We start from the raw sequence: 19706 nt of genomic DNA on the forward strand, positions 1-19706 counted from the left end.
ACAAGTGCTTTGGTTTTTTAAAAATTAATCAACAGTAAAAAAATATTACAAAGCAGGTTTAAAATAGTATGTTGCTAGTATTTTTCTATCTCTTTTACTCCTTTAATATAAGTACATTTTCCCACTGATAAAAATTCAAGTAGATTAATCATTCATTGAAACAAGCACACGTTGTTTTTGTTTGATGTGACATATATATAGAAAATAAACAATGATGACTTTTACATCTACTAGCTTAGAAAAACAAAAGATCACAAGTAACTCATTCAGCTTCCTTTGACTATCATTCCTCCACGATCAATTTGGCCCTTGCATGGCCTTCCTTGATTTGAAACTGTTTAGCAAGGCCTAAATGAGTCATCAATAGCCAAACAAGGGAAAGGAATTCTCCACCTTTACAAAGTTGTTGGACATGAGTAATGGGGATGCAATTAGATGCTGCATATGATAACAACTCAACCCATACTTGTGCTATGATTTTCCATTTCTTCATCCCTTTTAATTGCTTTAACTTATGGGCCAATATACAAGCATCAAACAACAAGGATTTGCTCCTATCACCCTTCACAGCAGAGGGTTCTACTTCAACACACACATCCATGAGTTTCATGCATGCTACCTGCTCCTTACTCTTTTGGTTCTTTTCTCCATCTACTGATAATGTGTTTCCTCTTCTAATGAATTTATTAACGGATTCATGAAGTTTCTTGGACATTTTCTTTCCTTGAGAAATAGGCGAGTACTGAGTGAACCTAAAGGTACTACGTTTAGAAAGTGCTTTAACCTCTGACATCATTTCCCTCTTGCTAAAGAAGTTAGTGGCCTCAACACATGTGTCTTGGAACCTTATCTGTCCAATTCCCCTAACAGAAGACATCATGGTAGGTTGCATGATCAAAAGGTATAACATGTAATCTGACAAAATCTTACTCAAATCTTTAAGCTCACCATCTTGATCACTTTTATGAACATTATGATTTCCTTTCTCAACATCTTCTTCAACTTCATAGAACAAGAGGTCTGTGGCAATGTGCCACAAAATGAGACATTCATCAAAGGTAACAATATTGCGATCTACATGAGGCATCAATTTGTCTATATCATCCCGCAGTAATTCACCCTCTTGGATAACCCACTCACCTCTAGAAGAGCAAATTCTCTGTATAGTTTCAACATCATCTACATCCTCAGATTTTCTCTTCAATTCCTTGAAGATAAAAATCCAAAGCTCTTGGAGCAATGGTTGCTTCTTCTCATATTTCCATTGTTCTACCAATTCTTTGGCTCCAATGTAATCAATGACCTTGTCTAGCCAATGTGTCCTCTTCTTCTGTAGGCAATATGATACCAAGTTGAATCCGGAAATGGATTCAGACCATCTACGAAAAATTACATGCCTACACAACTGTGTTTTCTTCCTATTTCGTAACCAAGTTGGACTCTTGACCTCGCTTGTTATCCAAATTGGTCTCTTGAACTTAAGAAAACCTCTAAAAATAGAGTCCTTGAATGCACTTATGCCACCAACAAAATCGTTTCTCTTAGAACCAAGAGAGTTAAAGGATGCAAATGTGTGATCAGAGGAAATGAGCAGGTACAGAGACACAACATCCAAGGCCACAGCACCATACAGCAATGTATAGGTGACTTTAACATCAAACTCATTGCAACCCTGCTTTTGGTCAAAAACAAAAAGCACTAAGGCTGCCACAACTGAACTAACAGACACAAATCGAAACAAGAATCCTACTTTGTTGAATAAAACTGATGCCTTACTATAAAAAGCTTCATATATGAAGTTGAGTTCAACCTCTATAACTCTCAAAGCATCTACTGCAGTTAGTTTGATGAAATAATTGCGGCTGTCACTACGTTCATGGAAGCTAAAAATCATGTCAACAACAAGCCCTTTAAATGTAACAAAGTTGTTATAAGCATCTCTCACTACCTCCACATCACATAGATTTTCCTCTTGCTCGTTGTCTCTGGCAACTTTTGTTGTTTCTTGAATACTATTGCCATCTGATTCATCCTTAGACTCATCTTGAACCCCATGCTTTGCACTAGTACTTGCCTCTTCTAGCTTTTGAAATTGTTGGGAAGTGTTAGTGTCTAGTAGTATTGGATCAGCAATTTCTGGCATTTTTACTATTTTGGCGGGAAGTCCAGCATCCCTTCTAGACTTCAATTCCTCCATTAGTTTTGCATAATTGGGACCTGGGTCTGGTTTACGAACCATAGATTGCCGAAAGTTGCTAACACTTGCAAGTTGAAGAGACCGAGTCCTTTCGGCAAACTTGATGATCCCTGCCAAGAAAACAAAGGTTGTAGGGAGCCATAACGTGTTTTCGGGTAGTGTCAATAGGAAGACATAACTGGTTAGACAGACCTGTAAACGAGTAATGCAAAGATGTGATCTATCTACCAAAAAGATAAAAAAAAAGAGTACGATCTTATTATCGTAATGAACAAGGTGTTTATAAGTTGGCAAAAGTTTATCCTAGTACCTTTCAATCGAAAATGTTCATAGGGTGGGACCTGAATTTGACTCAATCAAGATACAATAATACGTAGGATAAAACTGAATTAACTTAATTTGTTATTATATTATATCAATTTTAACAATATATATCTAAATTATATGATTAAAGAAATATAAATCAAATATTTAGGTGCATTTTAAAGCGCACGCGCGCACACACACACACACACATATATATATATATATATATATATATATATATATATATATCTTTAAATATTTATATTATATAAATAAATGTAAAATCATAATAATATATCTTTAAATATTTAAATTATATAAAATTTAATATATATTTTCATAAAAATAATAAATAAGATGAGTCAATGAGTTTACCTATCATTCTTATGTTATATAAAAATTATAAAGTAATTTAAGTGTTTAAATTTAATATCCAACGTAAATAAATTGCAATATATATAAAAGTAGGTTGAGTTGAAATGATACAAAATGTCATCTGAATTTATCTTCAAAATAAGTTAGTTTACATTTTGAAAAACTATTTCTAACAAATGATAAATATACATACTACATAAAGAAGAAATCAGTAATATATGTATCTAAACTATTGGATTAAAGAATTATAAATCTAATATTAAAGAATACTTTACAGTATATATTTTAAAATAAATAATATTGATATTGATAAAATACCATGTTATAAAAAATATTATCTATTAAAATAAGATGTCTTATTATTGTAAATAAATATTAATTAAAATAATATAAATTTTAAATACACGTGATAAGTGTTATGAACAAGGGAAATAAATAAAAAAAGATTTTATAAATAAATTACTCGCAGTAAAAGAAAATGTAAGTATATCTATTGTTAATGGGTATTAAGAGAAATTAAAAAACAAGGAAGTGACATAAAGTATCATAATTCTCTAAAATATAAAACTATACTAAAGTTAAAGATAAAATTGAAATAAAATTTAAATGATGAAGAGATCATCTTGACCTGAACAATGAGTCCAAGCATGTGTCTGAGCCAAAGTTCATTGTCCTCAAGAGAAAAAGCAGTGATGGTGTCAGGGCCACCCAAATGCAATAGAAGAAAGGGTGTCCAAAATGCAAGCACGAAATCATTGATAGTGGAGCTGGGTTTGTCTTCATCCGCATATTTATTGGAGATGAGTCCAACACAAAAGTTGGCTGTATAATCTGCAAGAAGGTATGTAGACCATAGCAACATAACCAATATGCTTTTTTTGGTGCGTTTTCTCATAGGTGCCATAAATATGAGAATTATTTGTAGGGTAAGACTAACAAGGATAACGCCTCTAATATTCCACTTGGACCATACTTTCTTAGCAAATTCTGGGATTGGGTTAACCATTGTTTTTCTTTCTCTTTCTTCCTATGATTGATTCAAGATCTTAAATAGGAGACCATGAATTGTTCATTTTCTTTAAATTTCTTTTATCTTCTTTACGAAAGATTCATACTTAGAAGGCCATTATATATTCTTCCTTTCTTTTCTTTTCCATTTTAGGCTTGGAGTGGTTGTGATGTATATAGATCTCCCTCCATCACTAAAGATACTAAAGTTATTTAATGGTTAAGTCTTATAACACACTCTCACAATATTTCATTCTCTATCTTTATAAAGTTGGCTAATAATAACTATGATTGAAGAGAACTATGTGCATCCTCTGCTTTGTTTCTTTTGCTTTGCTCTTTATTGTCTTCTTGTGTGTCAGGGAAATGCTTCTCTTTTGCTTTGGTTCAAGACAAGTTACCTTCAAGCCGTGAAAGCACAATGGACGAATATAACTACGTGTTGTAAAAACTTATCTTACAAGACACGGGCTAAGGAACTAATTCAAAGCGTTGATTCAAATTTGGTTTTATTCAACTTTGTAAGAATCTAACTGCGTGTTTCGAAATAAAATACTAACTATGATATGTTATCTATTAGTGGTGGAGTTTGGACAAGTCAAGTGATGCTATGTTGGCAACACATACAAAGAGTGGTGGCAGTGAACACCAAAGTTTCACGTAATTAACATTTAACAAAAATAAACTGTGAAACACACATCATAATCAACGTTAAAGTATAGGAAGCTCAAATAAACATAATATACATGCACTTATCAAATCTAAAGAAAAGGGTTTGAAAAACAAAATTGTATGTCAACAAAATAAAATGTTGATCACGAAAAAAAGAGAAGTTTTATAAAAACTTATATATTAAAATGGTTTCGATGCTTTACAAATTATTAATAAGGAATAAATATATCATCACTGAAAAATTCTTATCAATAAGACATCTTGAGTAAATTAATTTATTTGACGTTAAAAAAGAATATGTATAAAAACATAATTTAATCTAAATGTAGATCACCAATTGTCACAATTTTGGTATTTCAATTTAAAACATGGAATTAACAAGACATCCCACTTAAATTAACTCATTTAAATAAAATATTTACAAACATCATTTAATTTAAAATCACCAATCCATAGTAATTTGTTGTCCTAATTTAAAACATAAGATTAATAAAGTGTCTTGTCAAAATTAACTGTTTTTAATGTAAATTAAAATATTTATAAATAATACTTTTTGTGTAAACAATGAGTATCTTCTAAAAATAATCCTATCAGCTAAGTATGACTGCTATAACTGACGAAAGTCGGCCTGTATTTTATTTTTTTTTTTTGTATTTAATCTATTTACATTCATTAAAATTTATACTCGATATTACATATTTAACCTAATACTTTTTCAATTTTATTTTTACTATTATTTTTTGAAAAAGGAAATTTTATTAATATTTCTGAGTAAAAATTATTGAAAGAAACACAAATATTAAAAATACTCACAGAAAGACAAAATTAAACCCTAGCATTTTTTATTACATAAGTTAATAATTAACCAATCTAATAAATATCGCGGTGGCATTTTAAAAAATAATAAAACTTTTTAAGATTGATTTACCGACAAATTACTTTTTATATCAATTCAAACTAATTTGATATAATCAATATAAAATTTATAGTTTTTAAGATGAGTTAATTTCTTAATAATAAAAATACATTAATTGAATCTTAAATAATATGAAATCAATAGTTATAAAATTATCTTAAATTTTAATGTATAAAAACATAAAAAACTAAAAAAATAAAATAATAAAATAATAAAAAAATGTTAGAATTAAAAATTAAAAAAAAGATAAAATAAGACTTTTTTCTCCCATACCTTTCTTTGGTGAAGAACCAAGCAGAACTATTTAAACAGTGTGTAAAATTATTTCACTTATGTGGATGTGTATGTTTGACTATGATGTTTTTGTATTTTGAATGTGATACTGTATGTTGATAAATGTATGAAATAGTTTGGGTATATGTATGTGAGTCGTATAGTTACTTAGTAAAAAGTTGATACATGTGTGAATTGAATAGGTTTAGTTGGTGTAAAACTGCTAGATATCTCATTGTAGCGAGATATATCTTGTTATAGTGATATTAGTTGTCCATAATCAGACTCTCTAGAGTCCTCTCGCTGTAATGAAAAAGACTCTCACTGTAGCAAAAATGATAAATAGCAAGAATGATCTATTATCTAGTATATCTCACTGTAGCAAGAGTTGCTCTCTTTAGCAATAAAATTATGAGTTTGAGGTGAATGTCCATTGCGATTTGATATGAGAAATTTGAATCGTTCGAGCTATAGTTTTAATCTCAGCATTGTATTCTTTCCTTGGAACTCACGAGAATCGTGACTTGAGAAACATCTATTTCTAGGTAAGAGGAGCTTATTCTAAGTTATTATTGTTATTCACTAAGATAATGGGAAGCATGTGTATATATATTCTGATGTAGCTAAGGATGAATTGATGTATGGATAAACCCTAGGGTAAAAGACAATATATATATATATATATATATATATATATATATAACTTATTTATGAAAAAAAATTTATATTTTGTGAATGATGCGCTGAAAATGTTGAAATTTGTTGTTAAATGCCAATATTTTGTGTTGGTTATGATTGTGATAAAAGTTTGAAATGCTGATACTTGCTGTGACCTATGATAGTTGAGAAAATTGCTGAATTTTGTTAGGAATATAAATTTATGGCTGAGTTGTATCATCAGAAATTGTATGAGATATTATTATACTAGAGCTGAGTTATATGTTTAGGTGAGTAGACATATAATGATTATAAAATATGTTGAGCTGTGCCTGTATATCTAGATTCAGATACTAAGATGGGTTACTCCTAGACTAGCAAATTGTAGGTTTCCTTAAATTATGAAACCAATTGAAATTGATCTGTTACATTCATATTAGATGGTTGAAAATTGCTATATTACCTTGCTGAAAGTTGTATTTGCACTAGACTGTACAATTATTTGTATCTTTATTTCCTTACATTATGACTAGTTATTATACAACCTCACCTTGCATTTTTTGTTTGTATTTGTGTGTATTGTAATGATAGTATGGTAGTACATGAGCAGGTAAGAATAGTAGCATATCCACTTCCCATGCTGATGGGCTAGCTGAGAAGTGATAGTGATCAAGTATCATTTTTGGAATCTATAGCTTTGGAAATTTTGAAATTTAGGCCTCATTTGTGAGGTTAAGCTATTTGATTACAGATCTAATATGAGATGTAAATATTCAATAATAATAATGTAAAATTATATTTTGAACTTGCTACTGAGCAGTCATTGTATATATTTATATATTGCCAATAGATAATTATAGTTATAAAATATAAAATTTATGAGAATGCTGTGAGGTTTTAATCCACCATTGAGGTTTCGGGTTTTATTTTTTTGCGAATCATATTAAATTGAATGTTTTGATGGACTTTATCTTATTGGATAAATTGTACTAGGTATAATTAAATGTAATGTTATTGATCCTTTGAGGAGGGGTTGTGACATTTCTTACTTGGGCGACAGTATGAGCGATGACTTTCTCACTTGCGTGAAGCCCATTTTTGCTTGAACAAGATAAATACACAAAAACTTTTACATGTTTTCTAATAACCTCACTTGAACAAATTTATTCTTGCTTAAACAAGATAGGTCCGCTTAAACGTGACTTGATATTCTAGAGAAGTCTTCATCCACTGCGTTAATCTCGCTTGAACGAGAAAGCTCTGAGACTCCCATTTCAGATGATTTGATCTCGCTTGAACGAGACATTTCTCGTTTGAGTAAGAAATATTACAGTTTTCAAAAATCAAACTCTTCTATTTAAAAAAAAAAAAAAAACTGCAATAAAAACTAGGTTATTACAATTGTTGAATAATCTAACTTTGTGTAGGAATTTAGTTGGAAGTCTTATTTACTTGACCACAACTGGATATAATATCGCAAGTCAATTCATGTCTTCTCCTAAACATCTTCATCTAATTGTTGTTCATCACATTATTTGATATCTTATTGGCACTTCTACTCGAGGATTCTTGTTGGCAAATTGCTACTGGTTGACTTGCCGTGCCGACAACAATAGGAGGGAAGATTTTAATGGAAGTTGAAGCATTTTTTATGCGATATTTCCAGATTATTAAGTTTGTCTATAATTATTATAATTGTAGATATTTATAATAATTTCTTATTGTAATTGATAAAATAGCTTTTACATTTTCCTATTGTAAATATGTTGTAACTGACAGGTTTTTAGGCTAAATTTTAGGATTCCTGTTATTTAGCCTGTAACTCCTGTCAAAAGGATAAGAGAAATTACATTTTTTTTACAGTTTTTAGTTTGTTGATAACGACGCATAATTATCATTATACCGACATTTTCACTTGTTTGGTATGCACAAATACGAAATGCTATTAAAAGCATTTTCATCACATAGAAAACTAAACGCTGTTAAAAGATTTGTAATTTTCCCTTTGATTCATACACTTTGAGTGAAAAAGTAATAGTTTGTGGTTTTCGTAATCTGACATATACTTTTAAGCGAAGAATAACTTTTCATCATCAGGAAATAATACAGAGAAGCCTAAATGAGTCATCAATAGCCAAACAAGGGAAAGGAATTCTCCACCTTTACTAAGTTGTTTGACATGAGTAATGGGTATGCATTTAGATGCTGCATATGATAACAACTCAACCCATACTTTTGCTATGATTTTCCATTTCTTCATCCCTTTTAATTGCTTTAACTCATGCGCCAATCTTCAAGCATCAAACAACAAGGATTTGCTCCTATCACCCTTCACAGCAGAGGGTTCTACTTCAACACACACGTCCATGAGTATCTTCTAAAAATAATCCTATCAGCTAAGTAAGACTATTTGTTTTTTGTATTTAATCTATTTACATTTATTAAAATTTATACCCAATATTACATATTTAACCTATTACTTTTTCAATTTTATTTTTTGAAAAAGGAAATTTTATTAATATTTCTGAGTAAAAATTATTGAAAGAAACATAAAAATTAAAAATACTCACAAAAAGACAAAAATAAACCCTGGCACTTTTTGTTATATTAGTTAATAATTCACCGATCTAATAAATAGCGCGGTGGCATTTTAAAAAATAATAAAAAATTTTAAGATTGATTTACCTATAAATTACTTTTTATATAAATTCAAACTAAATTGATATAATCAATATAAAATTTGTAGTTTTTAGATGAGTTAAATTTTTTAATAATAAAAAATATATTAATTAAATCTTAATGAATATGAAATCAGTATTTATAAATTATTGTAAATTTTAAAGTATAAAAACATAAAAAAAGAACTAAAAAAATATAAAATAAGAAACAATGTTAGAATTTAAAATAAAAAAAGAATAAAACTATCTTTCTCCCATCCCTTTCTTTGGTGAACAACCAAGCACAACTGTTTATAAAGAATTCATCACTATATGCTTGGTTGGAGATTTCCGTTTTGGAATATCTCCATCTAAAAATTGGTCCAGTAAGAGTGATACTTTTTTTTAAAAAAAAAATTAATAAATTTTGTATATTGCAATTAATAAATTTACATTGAGAATATTTGTTCGTATATATACATATAAAACTCTTTTATTTAATCTAAACTTTTCATTTAACTTATATTTAACTATCAGTACAGTAATAAATTATAAACTATTAGATGTAACTTAATTGAAAGGCTCAAATTGAGTATAAAAATTTTTAAACTTACACTAGTGTAAAAAATTCTTCCTCTATTTATATATAATATTTTATTTTTTCTTCACATACAAAAATGTTAACAAAGAAGTATGTATTTAATTAACCATGTTTCATTTTTAAATTATGGCTAAGCAACGTCGGGAATCAATTTCAAAAACTCTTCTTTTCCTACAAGATAATATATTTTGTTGAATGCACTAAATTTATTATTATACATTTTAGCTTTTATTTTTTAATTTAAAGAACATATGATATTTTAAATTTAAGAAATTATTGAAAAAGTAATTTAATAAACGATAATATATATTAAATTGTCAAAGACTTATATTTGGGATCCAACCGATTGATAATTTTTGTACATTCAGGATAAGGCCTTTAATTTGATGCTAAATTTCATTTCTTTTCTCCAAATTCAGTGAACCCAAGTAGTCTTGAAATATATTTACGAAGTACATTGGTCAACCAAATGTTCTCTTCCTTTGTTTCTTTTGTTGTTTTATTTATTTATTTATTGAAAGTTTGACCCATCGTTTAGACTGAAAAACTGCAGATATCTTTTCAATAATTAATAATATTTTTTTAAGTTTTAGTTTATTTTGATTGAAGTATAATTTTTCATTCAAAGTGATAAAGATGAGGCATATAAACAAGATGGGTATTTCACATTCATAATCTAACTTGAGTTTTAAGTAAAGAATAATTAAAAATTTATCTCAAGGAAAGTATTTATGAAAACTTGAAGAATCTAACTTTTCTCAGAGATAAGCAAGTAAACTCCAAAATTGTTGAGGGTTTAAAAAGAAGGCACAATTCACTCCAAGTTCATAAATTGAGATTTGAGAGCTCAACATCCTTCAACTTAAAATACGAACAAATAGTTGAGAAGAAATATACATAGACAAGTTTCACTCAGGTAACAATATTTCAAACCTTCTTTATTGTAATATATTTACGTAGCTATAATCTATTTCTCCTTATTCACTTTTCTTTTCTTTTCTTTTTACTTTAGGGAGTGTTAAGAATCAAATTTTACAACACTTGATCATAAAAAATTAACATTAGTGGATTAATTATTTTGAGAACTTTAAGTTGTTAGGTAAAGATTAGACTTGTCAAAATGTGTGTTAAGAATCAAATGTCTTTATTCTAACCCCATTGTCTAACACTTGTATATAAGTAAGTTCCTTGTCATAATGTTTGAAATACAACCTTTAGGGTTGTCATTTCCCAAATTACCAATGTTGAAATAAGATAAGGTTAACTGAATAAAAAATATATAAGCTTTTAAGAATAAGAAATAATATAAATATAATTTTTTCTTGAAAATAAATAATAAGTCCACATGTGATGTTCTGGATACAAACATCATAGCAACCAAATTCAATGGACACAAAATTATCACTTGTAAAAGGATAATTCATAAAACTTGTAAAGTTAATAGCATATGTTGCTTTCTTATTAAAAGTCAAAAAATTTCTCCTTTTTATTCGTTTCTCCTTTGTGCCTAGCTCAAAACTATCATAAAATTGAAAGTAAATTTGTCTGACATAGAAACAGAGAGAATTTTTCTTTATTAGAGATAAAATTTAATGAACAGAAAAAAGAAAACAAATTTTATGTAATTAGAGACAAAAATTACTTCTCTCAATATTTTTTGTCTCTAACTTCATCTTGATTTAGGTCATTAATAATATCAAACATAACAACATGAAATTTTAATTATCTGAAATTTATTTTATCTCTAACTGCGTCTTTAATTATTTAACTAAAAGTCAAATATGTGTTTCTGATTAAAGTTGAGACAAAGATGATATATCACATAACTTTTTTTTTCTCCAATTGTGTTTCTAATTGGAATAAATATAGTTTTTTATACGTTTTTATAGTTTGATTTTTTTTAGTTTATACCTTTAGTACTAACTCAAAATATATTACTTTATCATACAAATAAAAATGACAAGCATTAACTTAAAATATATTAATTTATTAAATAAATAAAAATGACAAATATTAATAGAAATATTTTATTTTTAAAATTATAGTTTTCAATTTTAAAAATTTTATTTATCTTTTTCATTTATTTTTTCAAATAACGTATAGTATTGTTATTATTTATAAATATTTTAATATACTTATTTTTATTTATAAATTTTATTGAAATATCATAATTGTTATTATTTATACAATCAAATTAAAAAAAAAATGCATGGATAACTTGCAAGTTAATAGTGTATGGGTTAAATGCATTTTTTGTTCTTAATTTATTTTAATTTTATATTTTTGTCTTATACATTAAAAACTTTGGTTTAAGTCCTTATAATTTTAGAATAATATAACTTAAATCCACATTCATTGTTAAAACTATTTAGGAACACTTATTAAATAATTATTGACACGTCTTATTATACAAATCATAGATGAACGTATGTACTTTTCTATTTTGATCAAATTTTAAAATAGAATTTAAACAGTTACTCAATTAAATTTAAAAATATAAAGCATGATCGTGTTATTGTGTATACTTTATATATACAGTGTATACAAGGAATTTAGTTATCACTTGTTCATATAAAATATTTAGTTAAAATGCATGTATTGATGATTACTATACAGTGTATACATAGCTGATTCACAGGTATAAATTGTTGCAAGTACTACCTGAGCCAAAACATCCATTCTTTCAGGTACAAGTTAAGCTTTATGTTACTTTTTGTTCTTCTGGTTTTTGAGTAATCTTTTGTTCCATTTTTCTCTGCTTAGTCTTAACGAAATGCTAACGTGAAGTAGCATTAAATTCTATCTTCATGTCACTTCTATTTACTTATTTCCTCTGCTCAATTGTATTCAAATTTGAGTAACCTTTTTTAATATTATTTTAATTGATAATAAACTTATGAAGAAATTAATGTTCTCTTTATATACTTGTTCTTGTTAGACTAAACTATTTAAAAAAATACAAAATTAAAAAAAAAATTTCATTGAACTATTTTATGTACAAAATAAGCATTACTCAACCTTGGAAATATGTTTTTGTGTATGTAAATTTTTTTGTTTCACAATTTTTAAAATTATTTAAATTTAAAAAATCTTAAATTTTATAACTTTCACACAATAAAGACGTAAAAGAGATTTATTTAAATTTAATTGTGAAAATAAAATGTACCTGTGTTATTGTGTTTTTAGTAATTTATGTTTTCAAAGATAGTGGAGAGAAATTTTTAAAGTTTAAAATAGAACTTCCTCTAACTTTATTTATTTATTTATTTTTGCTGTGTCCTCTAACTTTATTATCTCTTAAAAGTCTAATAAATGTTATATTAAACCTTACTTTATTAGAATTATTCAACAAACCATACAAACTAATATAGATTATTTTGTTTAAAATAAAAAAATAATTACTTATTGTATGAACTCATTAGTCAATCCTACTTTAAGGCTATAATATGCAATGTAACAATCTACGCAACTTATCGATCAAAAGAGAAAATAGGTAAAATTCCCTGAGAAAAGTTTGACGAGAAATTAACAACTAAAGGGTAACAAAATGAAAATAAAGATAAAACAAAATTTTTAATAGATAAAAATGTTAAGACAACCGAGGGACAAAAATAAAAAGATAAGATAACATATTGAAAATTGAAAAGATAATAAATACTTAAACAAATAACAAAGAGATAAAGATAACATATAAACAATAAACTAACAAGAACAAAATTGAATGAACTTTAAAGAATATGCAAAAAACTTGGATGAACAATTTTTTACAATTTTGAACAAATATCCATGATTCTAAATGATCAAGACACCAAATAAAAAATTTTAAATAAAGATTTAATAAAAAAACAAGAATTCAATAAGTAAAAAGCACAAAATCAAGAGTTCAAGGCTTTTCTAAAACTGAACAATGGGAAAGCTCCAATTTCACCCTCTAAGATTGAAGTTGTAGATGCATGTGTTATTCATTTTTGTTCTTCTTTATTCTTCCTTAACATTACATTCATCGGAACCTATTATCGCTAGCTACCATTTGTGTTTTCCACTAGCAATTTCGTCATTGTCATCCAACACTTCTTCGATGTTAACACCTTTTCCCTATTCAACCACGTCATCTTGCCTTAAACTCTTTCTCTTTCCTTGTCTTTGTTCTTCACTCTCCCCTTCTTTTTGTTTCATTTTCTTTGTCATGTACCCACTAAAAGAGAGAGAAAATTTTATGTTTTGCATAGAATCACCACTCCATTTGTGTTTTGCATAGAATCACCACTCCATTTGTGTTTTGCATAGAATCACCACTCCATTATCTTCTAATCCCATCAAACCAATCTATATTTTTCGTTTCATGTATAGATTTCATCTGAGTTTTTAATAACCCCCTCGGTTGATGATGCATTCAACTTCATATGCTTTGTCTCTTCAAAACCCAAAAACATTGTTACAAGACCCTCTAGAAGCTTCTCCGAAGCCATAAAGCCATACAAAAAGGGTTTTGTGGCAACTCTAGTAGGAGCTTCAATCCCTTCCTTCAAAGAAGACAACTAATTTGTTTTGTGTGGGGAGTAGAAGTGGTATGATGGAGAGAAGGTGATAGCGTTAGAAAAGTGTATGGTAGCAACAAAGTTGCTGGCAAAGATCACAAAGATGGCTAGCAATAGTAGTGTTAAGGAAGAATGAAGAAGATAAAGGATGTATAGATAAAAAAATTTAAAATTCAAGAACAAAATTGTCTAATACTAAAAATTTTAAAAACTAAAATAAAATAAAAACATATATCACATCATATATATCAATTTTTATCACACAATCAATTATATATGTAACTTAAAATAGAATTTTGTTACTGCATGTTAATAATGTGTGAGCAAAGGACTAAATTGATAAATGTAACCAAAAGTAAGAGACTAATGTGGAGTTTTAAAGTTTGTAGTAACTGAAAAATGTTACACTTACAATTTTAAGGACTAAATTGAAGGCTTAATCATTTTTTATTAATATTAAAAAAGGATTTTCTAAATAAAAAAAGTATCATAAAAAGTAGAGGAAATAAATTAAATAAAAATACTAAAACTTAAATTAAATTTAAAAAACTGATATTGTAATTTAACCTAATAAATTCTTATATTTGATATGGTAGAATCAATGTAAGTTTTCCAAGTCATGTGTTTTTATTCTTTATGGGCTGAAATTAAACTAGTCTCAAAATTATTTAATAAAAATATGCTAGCAAAACAAACATATTTCTCACTATTGGTTAACTACAAAAGTTAAGTGAGTCCCACTCTTTGTCACTCCTAAATTAATATTTTTCTTTCATATTTTTGTAGTTTTTCATAAATTTTAATTAACAAATGAAAATATGTTGAAAAAGAATGTTAAAATGTATATCATTAGCATTTTTTTTATTTAATTGATTTTACAATGAAAAAAAGGTTACATTGCACCACCAAGAAGACCATCTTGCAGAAGTTGTTGGCGTGAGCGTAGTAGAAGTGGTTACATTACAATTGGAAACAAGGTTATTGATTAAGTGATACTCTAACTAGTGAATATTTTAATTTCTCAAGAACTTATATAACATATTTAATAATTTTAATTCATTAAATCTTAATGTGTAAGAGTAAAATATAATGAACTTTTCTAACAAATTCTCTAGTAGTTTTGATTCCAAACAATTTATTTTATGAATAGGTGAAATACAAAAAGTTATTAAATATTTTTTTAAAGTGGGTAAATAATATTTTATTAATATAATTAATTTTGAATTGAGGGTAGATAAATTCTCAATTTCTCATTATAATCATAAAGTATTATATTTACAGATTTTTCATTCAACATATTCTAAAATATACAACAGTTCATACCCATTTCCATATATACCAAGGACCTGAAACTATTCATCTATATCATGTCATCCTTCAATTTCTGTCAAGTCTTCAGTAGTTAACTCATTATCCTCTTTAATGTAAGCATTACCAGAGTCCACTAGCATCTCTATACTAGGAAATCTCTCAAATGTGTAACTATTTGGCTTTCCTAACAAATCATGATCATGATAAGTTTATTCATGATTCGAGAGGACGTTTCCATTCTCTAGTATAGATAAAAACTAAAAGAGTGATGAATTGGACCACTAGTGAGGAAATAAAAAGGAACTGCATAGTTATAGGCTATTTATAATATACACTCCTAATTATCCTCAAAATAGACTCTAAAATTTAAATGTATTACATGTCTATATTCCTTAAAGACATAATTTAATCTATTAATAACATAAACATCTAATACTCTAATATGCATGAGGTGTGTTGTCATCTTTTTTGCCTGCAGGTTATGTAAGGGTGAGCATTTATTCTATTTTTCAAATATAACACAAATAGATATCATATTATTTGTCATAACAAAATCATAATTATACAATTAAATATTAATTAATACTACACTACCACATATTAGTCATTTTCATTAACATACATGTTTATACAATCTCATCACACTTTTATCATTTCCATTTCCAAACACACACTTTCAGTGCACTATGATCATAATAATTCGATGCCTCCAGTAGTTCTTGAAGTATTACTCAATCATGTAAATAGTTGCCAGTTAGCTTATGTACACGGATACAACATATACAATAACAGACTCTTTAGTAAAGGCATAGCCAGAAGTCTAGTTGAAAAATGAGTGTGAGGCCATGTGGTGCATTCACTCTCAAATAGAATGTGTAAATATTACTCACCACCCTACGTTTCTTCCAGATATCCTATCATCTTCGAACTTTATACTTCTAATTTATCTCTATAACACCATATCCATTCTTCAATCCAATCACAAAATCATCTTCAATAGCACTTCCAGACCAATTCTGTATTGCTCAGATCATTAACTCACGATATTAATAATCACTTCATTCAATAAATCATTGATGACTTATTTATCATATTCAGATATTTCTCAACAACAAGTCATATCACATCTAGTACATTCATTATAAGGTACATCTTGTTTTTAAAGAAAGGGTATCAGGTTGTCTAGATTGAAGGTGATTGTAAGTAGGTTATTTGTTTAATCCAGAATATCCAATCTCATTCTCATCCTTTGAGGTGATTAAGAAAAGTAGGGACTTGTTAAGTTGTATAATTGCATTAAGATTAAGATTAGCCAAATTAGATTCAGAAGAGTCCCTGTATTTTTTATATTTTGATATGGCTCTTCCTACCTCCTTCTTTTCTTTGTGTCTTGATGCTCTTGCCATAGGGACTTCTAGGAGTTCTTTGTAGTTTCTATTGGACTATTTAGCCCCGTTGAATAGCAAAAATAAAATAAAAAATTAATTCATTGTACTTTTTAATTGATTGATAAATAAATATTTACATCAATACTAACAAAAAAAATATAAAAACAATAACAACAATAATAATTGTTGATCTTTAAAAAGAAGTCACTAAAAACTTAAATCATGGTATGCAATAAAAATCCAATAAAATTTAAACTAAATAATTATAATAAGAAAATTATATTTAAATAGAATATTTTATAAATTTTCAAAATTAAGTTATTCTATATATAAAATAATATATTACTATTTTGTGATTTTAACATTTAGTAATCTGTAAAAAAAAAATTATAAATGTTACATAATTGTGTAAATAATATATTGTAACAACCCTGTTTTTATAATTATAATTGCATTATTGTGATAAATATGCATGTTGTAACACCTTCTTTTTCATCATTCGATAAATAATGTTTTGTTTGATATTAAGTAGTATTAGAATGTGTTTAGAAGTTAATTATGAGGGTTTTGAGAGAAAGCTGGTGCAGTGGATCTCGCTCAAGCGAGATTAAGCGCCTAGAACCATAAGGATTCAGGGCAATCTCGCTCAGCGAGATGACTCTTGCCCTAGTGAGATAGGATAAAACTAGTTCAACTGTCATCTCACCCAGGCGAGAGGTGATCTCACTTAGGCAAGCTGTGATCTCGCCTAGGCAAGGCAAGGACGTACTCACAGAAAAAGCATCATGCTCTTTGGACTCATCTCTCTTAGGCAAGATAGAGCTTGCTTAAGCGAGATGGGACTCGCTCAAGTGAGCATATCAGAAAATGATTGGAGAAAACTACTGTTTGCATATCTCGCTTAAGCGAGATGGAGCTCGTCCAGGCGAGATATTCCTTGCTACAGCGAGAACAGCCCAGTGTATCGCCCTGCACTTAGCCCAACCAGTCCAATTCAAACATACATCCACCCACACACACACACACACATATATATATACATATTCACAGCACATCTCTAAAATACACACATGAAAATAACTTTATTTTTATATAATCACCAACAATTAAGATTACAAAATTCGGGACGTTACATCTTCAAGTTGTCTCACCTTACATCTCATTAGATTTACTTTTGATGCAAATGAATCTAAGATCACTTGCCATGATAAAATTTGAAACTTATGTGAGGATCATGACTTCCACATTTTTTATAGTGCTTGCAATTTCATATCAAATAAGAAGGTCTCATCTGCAATATTGGACTAAAGTACTTTATACCATGTTTTTACAGAGTAATTATTTAAAGAATCTTTCAACCATATCTAATGATCAATTCAGTGTTGTATAAGTTGAATCCCTTGCAAAATAGATAAAAGGTTAGTGTAAAATTTTTCTCTCCCAATCTTTAAAATAAACAAAAGGTTTGATCAATTTACAAAATAACTAGTATTGAAAGTAATTTCTATGTCAATTCAAACTAAATCAATATAACATTCATAACTTTTAGTGGGATAATTTTTTAATAATAAAAAAAATATATCAATCGAGTCTTAATTAATATGAGACCAATACTTATAAATTATCTTAAATTCTGAAGAATAAAAATAAAAAATATTAAAAAATAAAAAAGTTAGAATTTTAAAGAAAAGAGAGAGAGAGATGAAATAAGAATGTTTTTTTCCCATGCCTTTCTTTGGTCAACAACTAAACACATCTATTTAGAAAGAATTGGTCACTATGAACCGTTCAGCCAAGCAGTTTGCTTTTTTTAAAGGACATATATTATGAAAAGAAAACTGACTCTTTAGCATTTCGGCTCAATTGGTTGGAGAGTTCAGTTTCGGAATTCTTTCCATCTTAAAATTGGTGGTCTATAGTTGTTTCAACAAATAATCGTGAAAAATTATATGAAATAAATATGTAATTTTTTAAAATTGGAGTTATGTGCTAAAATATATTTTTTAATTAATTGATAAATAATGAAGTAAAATATATTTTTTAAATTAGTTTTTTCTTTGGTAATCAATATAGAAAACAATTTAAATATAGTTTTTTAGATTAGTTATTTTTTCAACCAATATAAATATCACTTTTTTTATAAGTTATTTCATAAACAATATAAAAGTAATAGAAAATGTAAGATTTCAATTGTATATATAAGTTAAACAAATTAAATTGGTGACAACTAACATAAACTTCTTATTTACAGACTCGAACTTTTGTTAGTATTTTTTATTATTTTATTGATGAACACAAACTTTTACTTACACTTTTTTACCTTCGTTTAATGTATTTAGCTACATTGTTAATAAACATAAACTTTTACTTGCATTCAAGTATGTTAATAATGATTTTTTTTTATTATGTATTTTTTTCATTAACTCATTTAATTTTAGTATACGATATTAAAAATATTGCATTTTTTTATTTATAGACTTAACAAAGACAAAATCCCTGATAAATATTGATAAACATTTATACTATTGATGACAAATATTAACACTATTGACAAATATTGACGCTATTGATTAACATTAATACCATTAAAGAACTACTGGCTAAATTATTAGAAGAGCATTCACATTATTAACGAACATTGATGGGCAGACTACTATCTAGATTGTTTGTTTTATAACCAATATAAAATGTTTTGACTTACTATATCAACTACATTTACATTGATTCTTTGATGGATGTTAAATCTCGTTTTTAATTGATGTTAAAAATAATTTTTGCACTACTGATATTATAAAATAAAATTATTT

At 27.5% G+C, this 19706-nt stretch overlaps 1 protein-coding gene across 1 annotated transcript; it reads right to left on the reverse strand.

Moving 5' to 3' along the window:
• Positions 1-283: 283 nt before the first annotated feature.
• On the reverse strand, positions 284-3884 carry LOC113854283. The gene is made up of 3 exons (XM_027485198.1): positions 3507-3884; positions 766-2389; positions 284-615 (listed from the first exon to the last, which is right to left on the reverse strand). The coding sequence occupies exons 1-3, from the start codon at positions 3882-3884 to the stop codon at positions 284-286; spliced, it is 2334 nt and encodes a 777-aa protein (XP_027340999.1).
• Between the last annotated feature and the right edge of the window lie 15822 nt (positions 3885-19706).

The sequence above is a fragment of the Abrus precatorius genome, unplaced genomic scaffold (assembly GCF_003935025.1).
Source record: "Abrus precatorius isolate BTA unplaced genomic scaffold, Abrus_2018 Scaffold11, whole genome shotgun sequence".
Classification (NCBI taxonomy): domain Eukaryota; kingdom Viridiplantae; phylum Streptophyta; class Magnoliopsida; order Fabales; family Fabaceae; genus Abrus; species Abrus precatorius.

What these genes read in the sequence shown, in the direction of transcription:
- LOC113854283 (XM_027485198.1), bottom strand. Translation starts at nt 3,884, where the DNA reads ATGGTTAACCCAATCCCAGAATTTGCTAAGAAAGTATGGTCCAAGTGG. An exon ending in TGCTTGGACTCATTGTTCAG is followed by an intron (nt 2,390 to 3,506) that starts GTCAAGATGATC and finishes ACTCGTTTACAG; the next exon opens with GTCTGTCTAACCAGTTATGT. An exon ending in GGTTAAAGCACTTTCTAAAC is followed by an intron (nt 616 to 765) that starts GTAGTACCTTTA and finishes AGGAGCAGGTAG; the next exon opens with CATGCATGAAACTCATGGAT.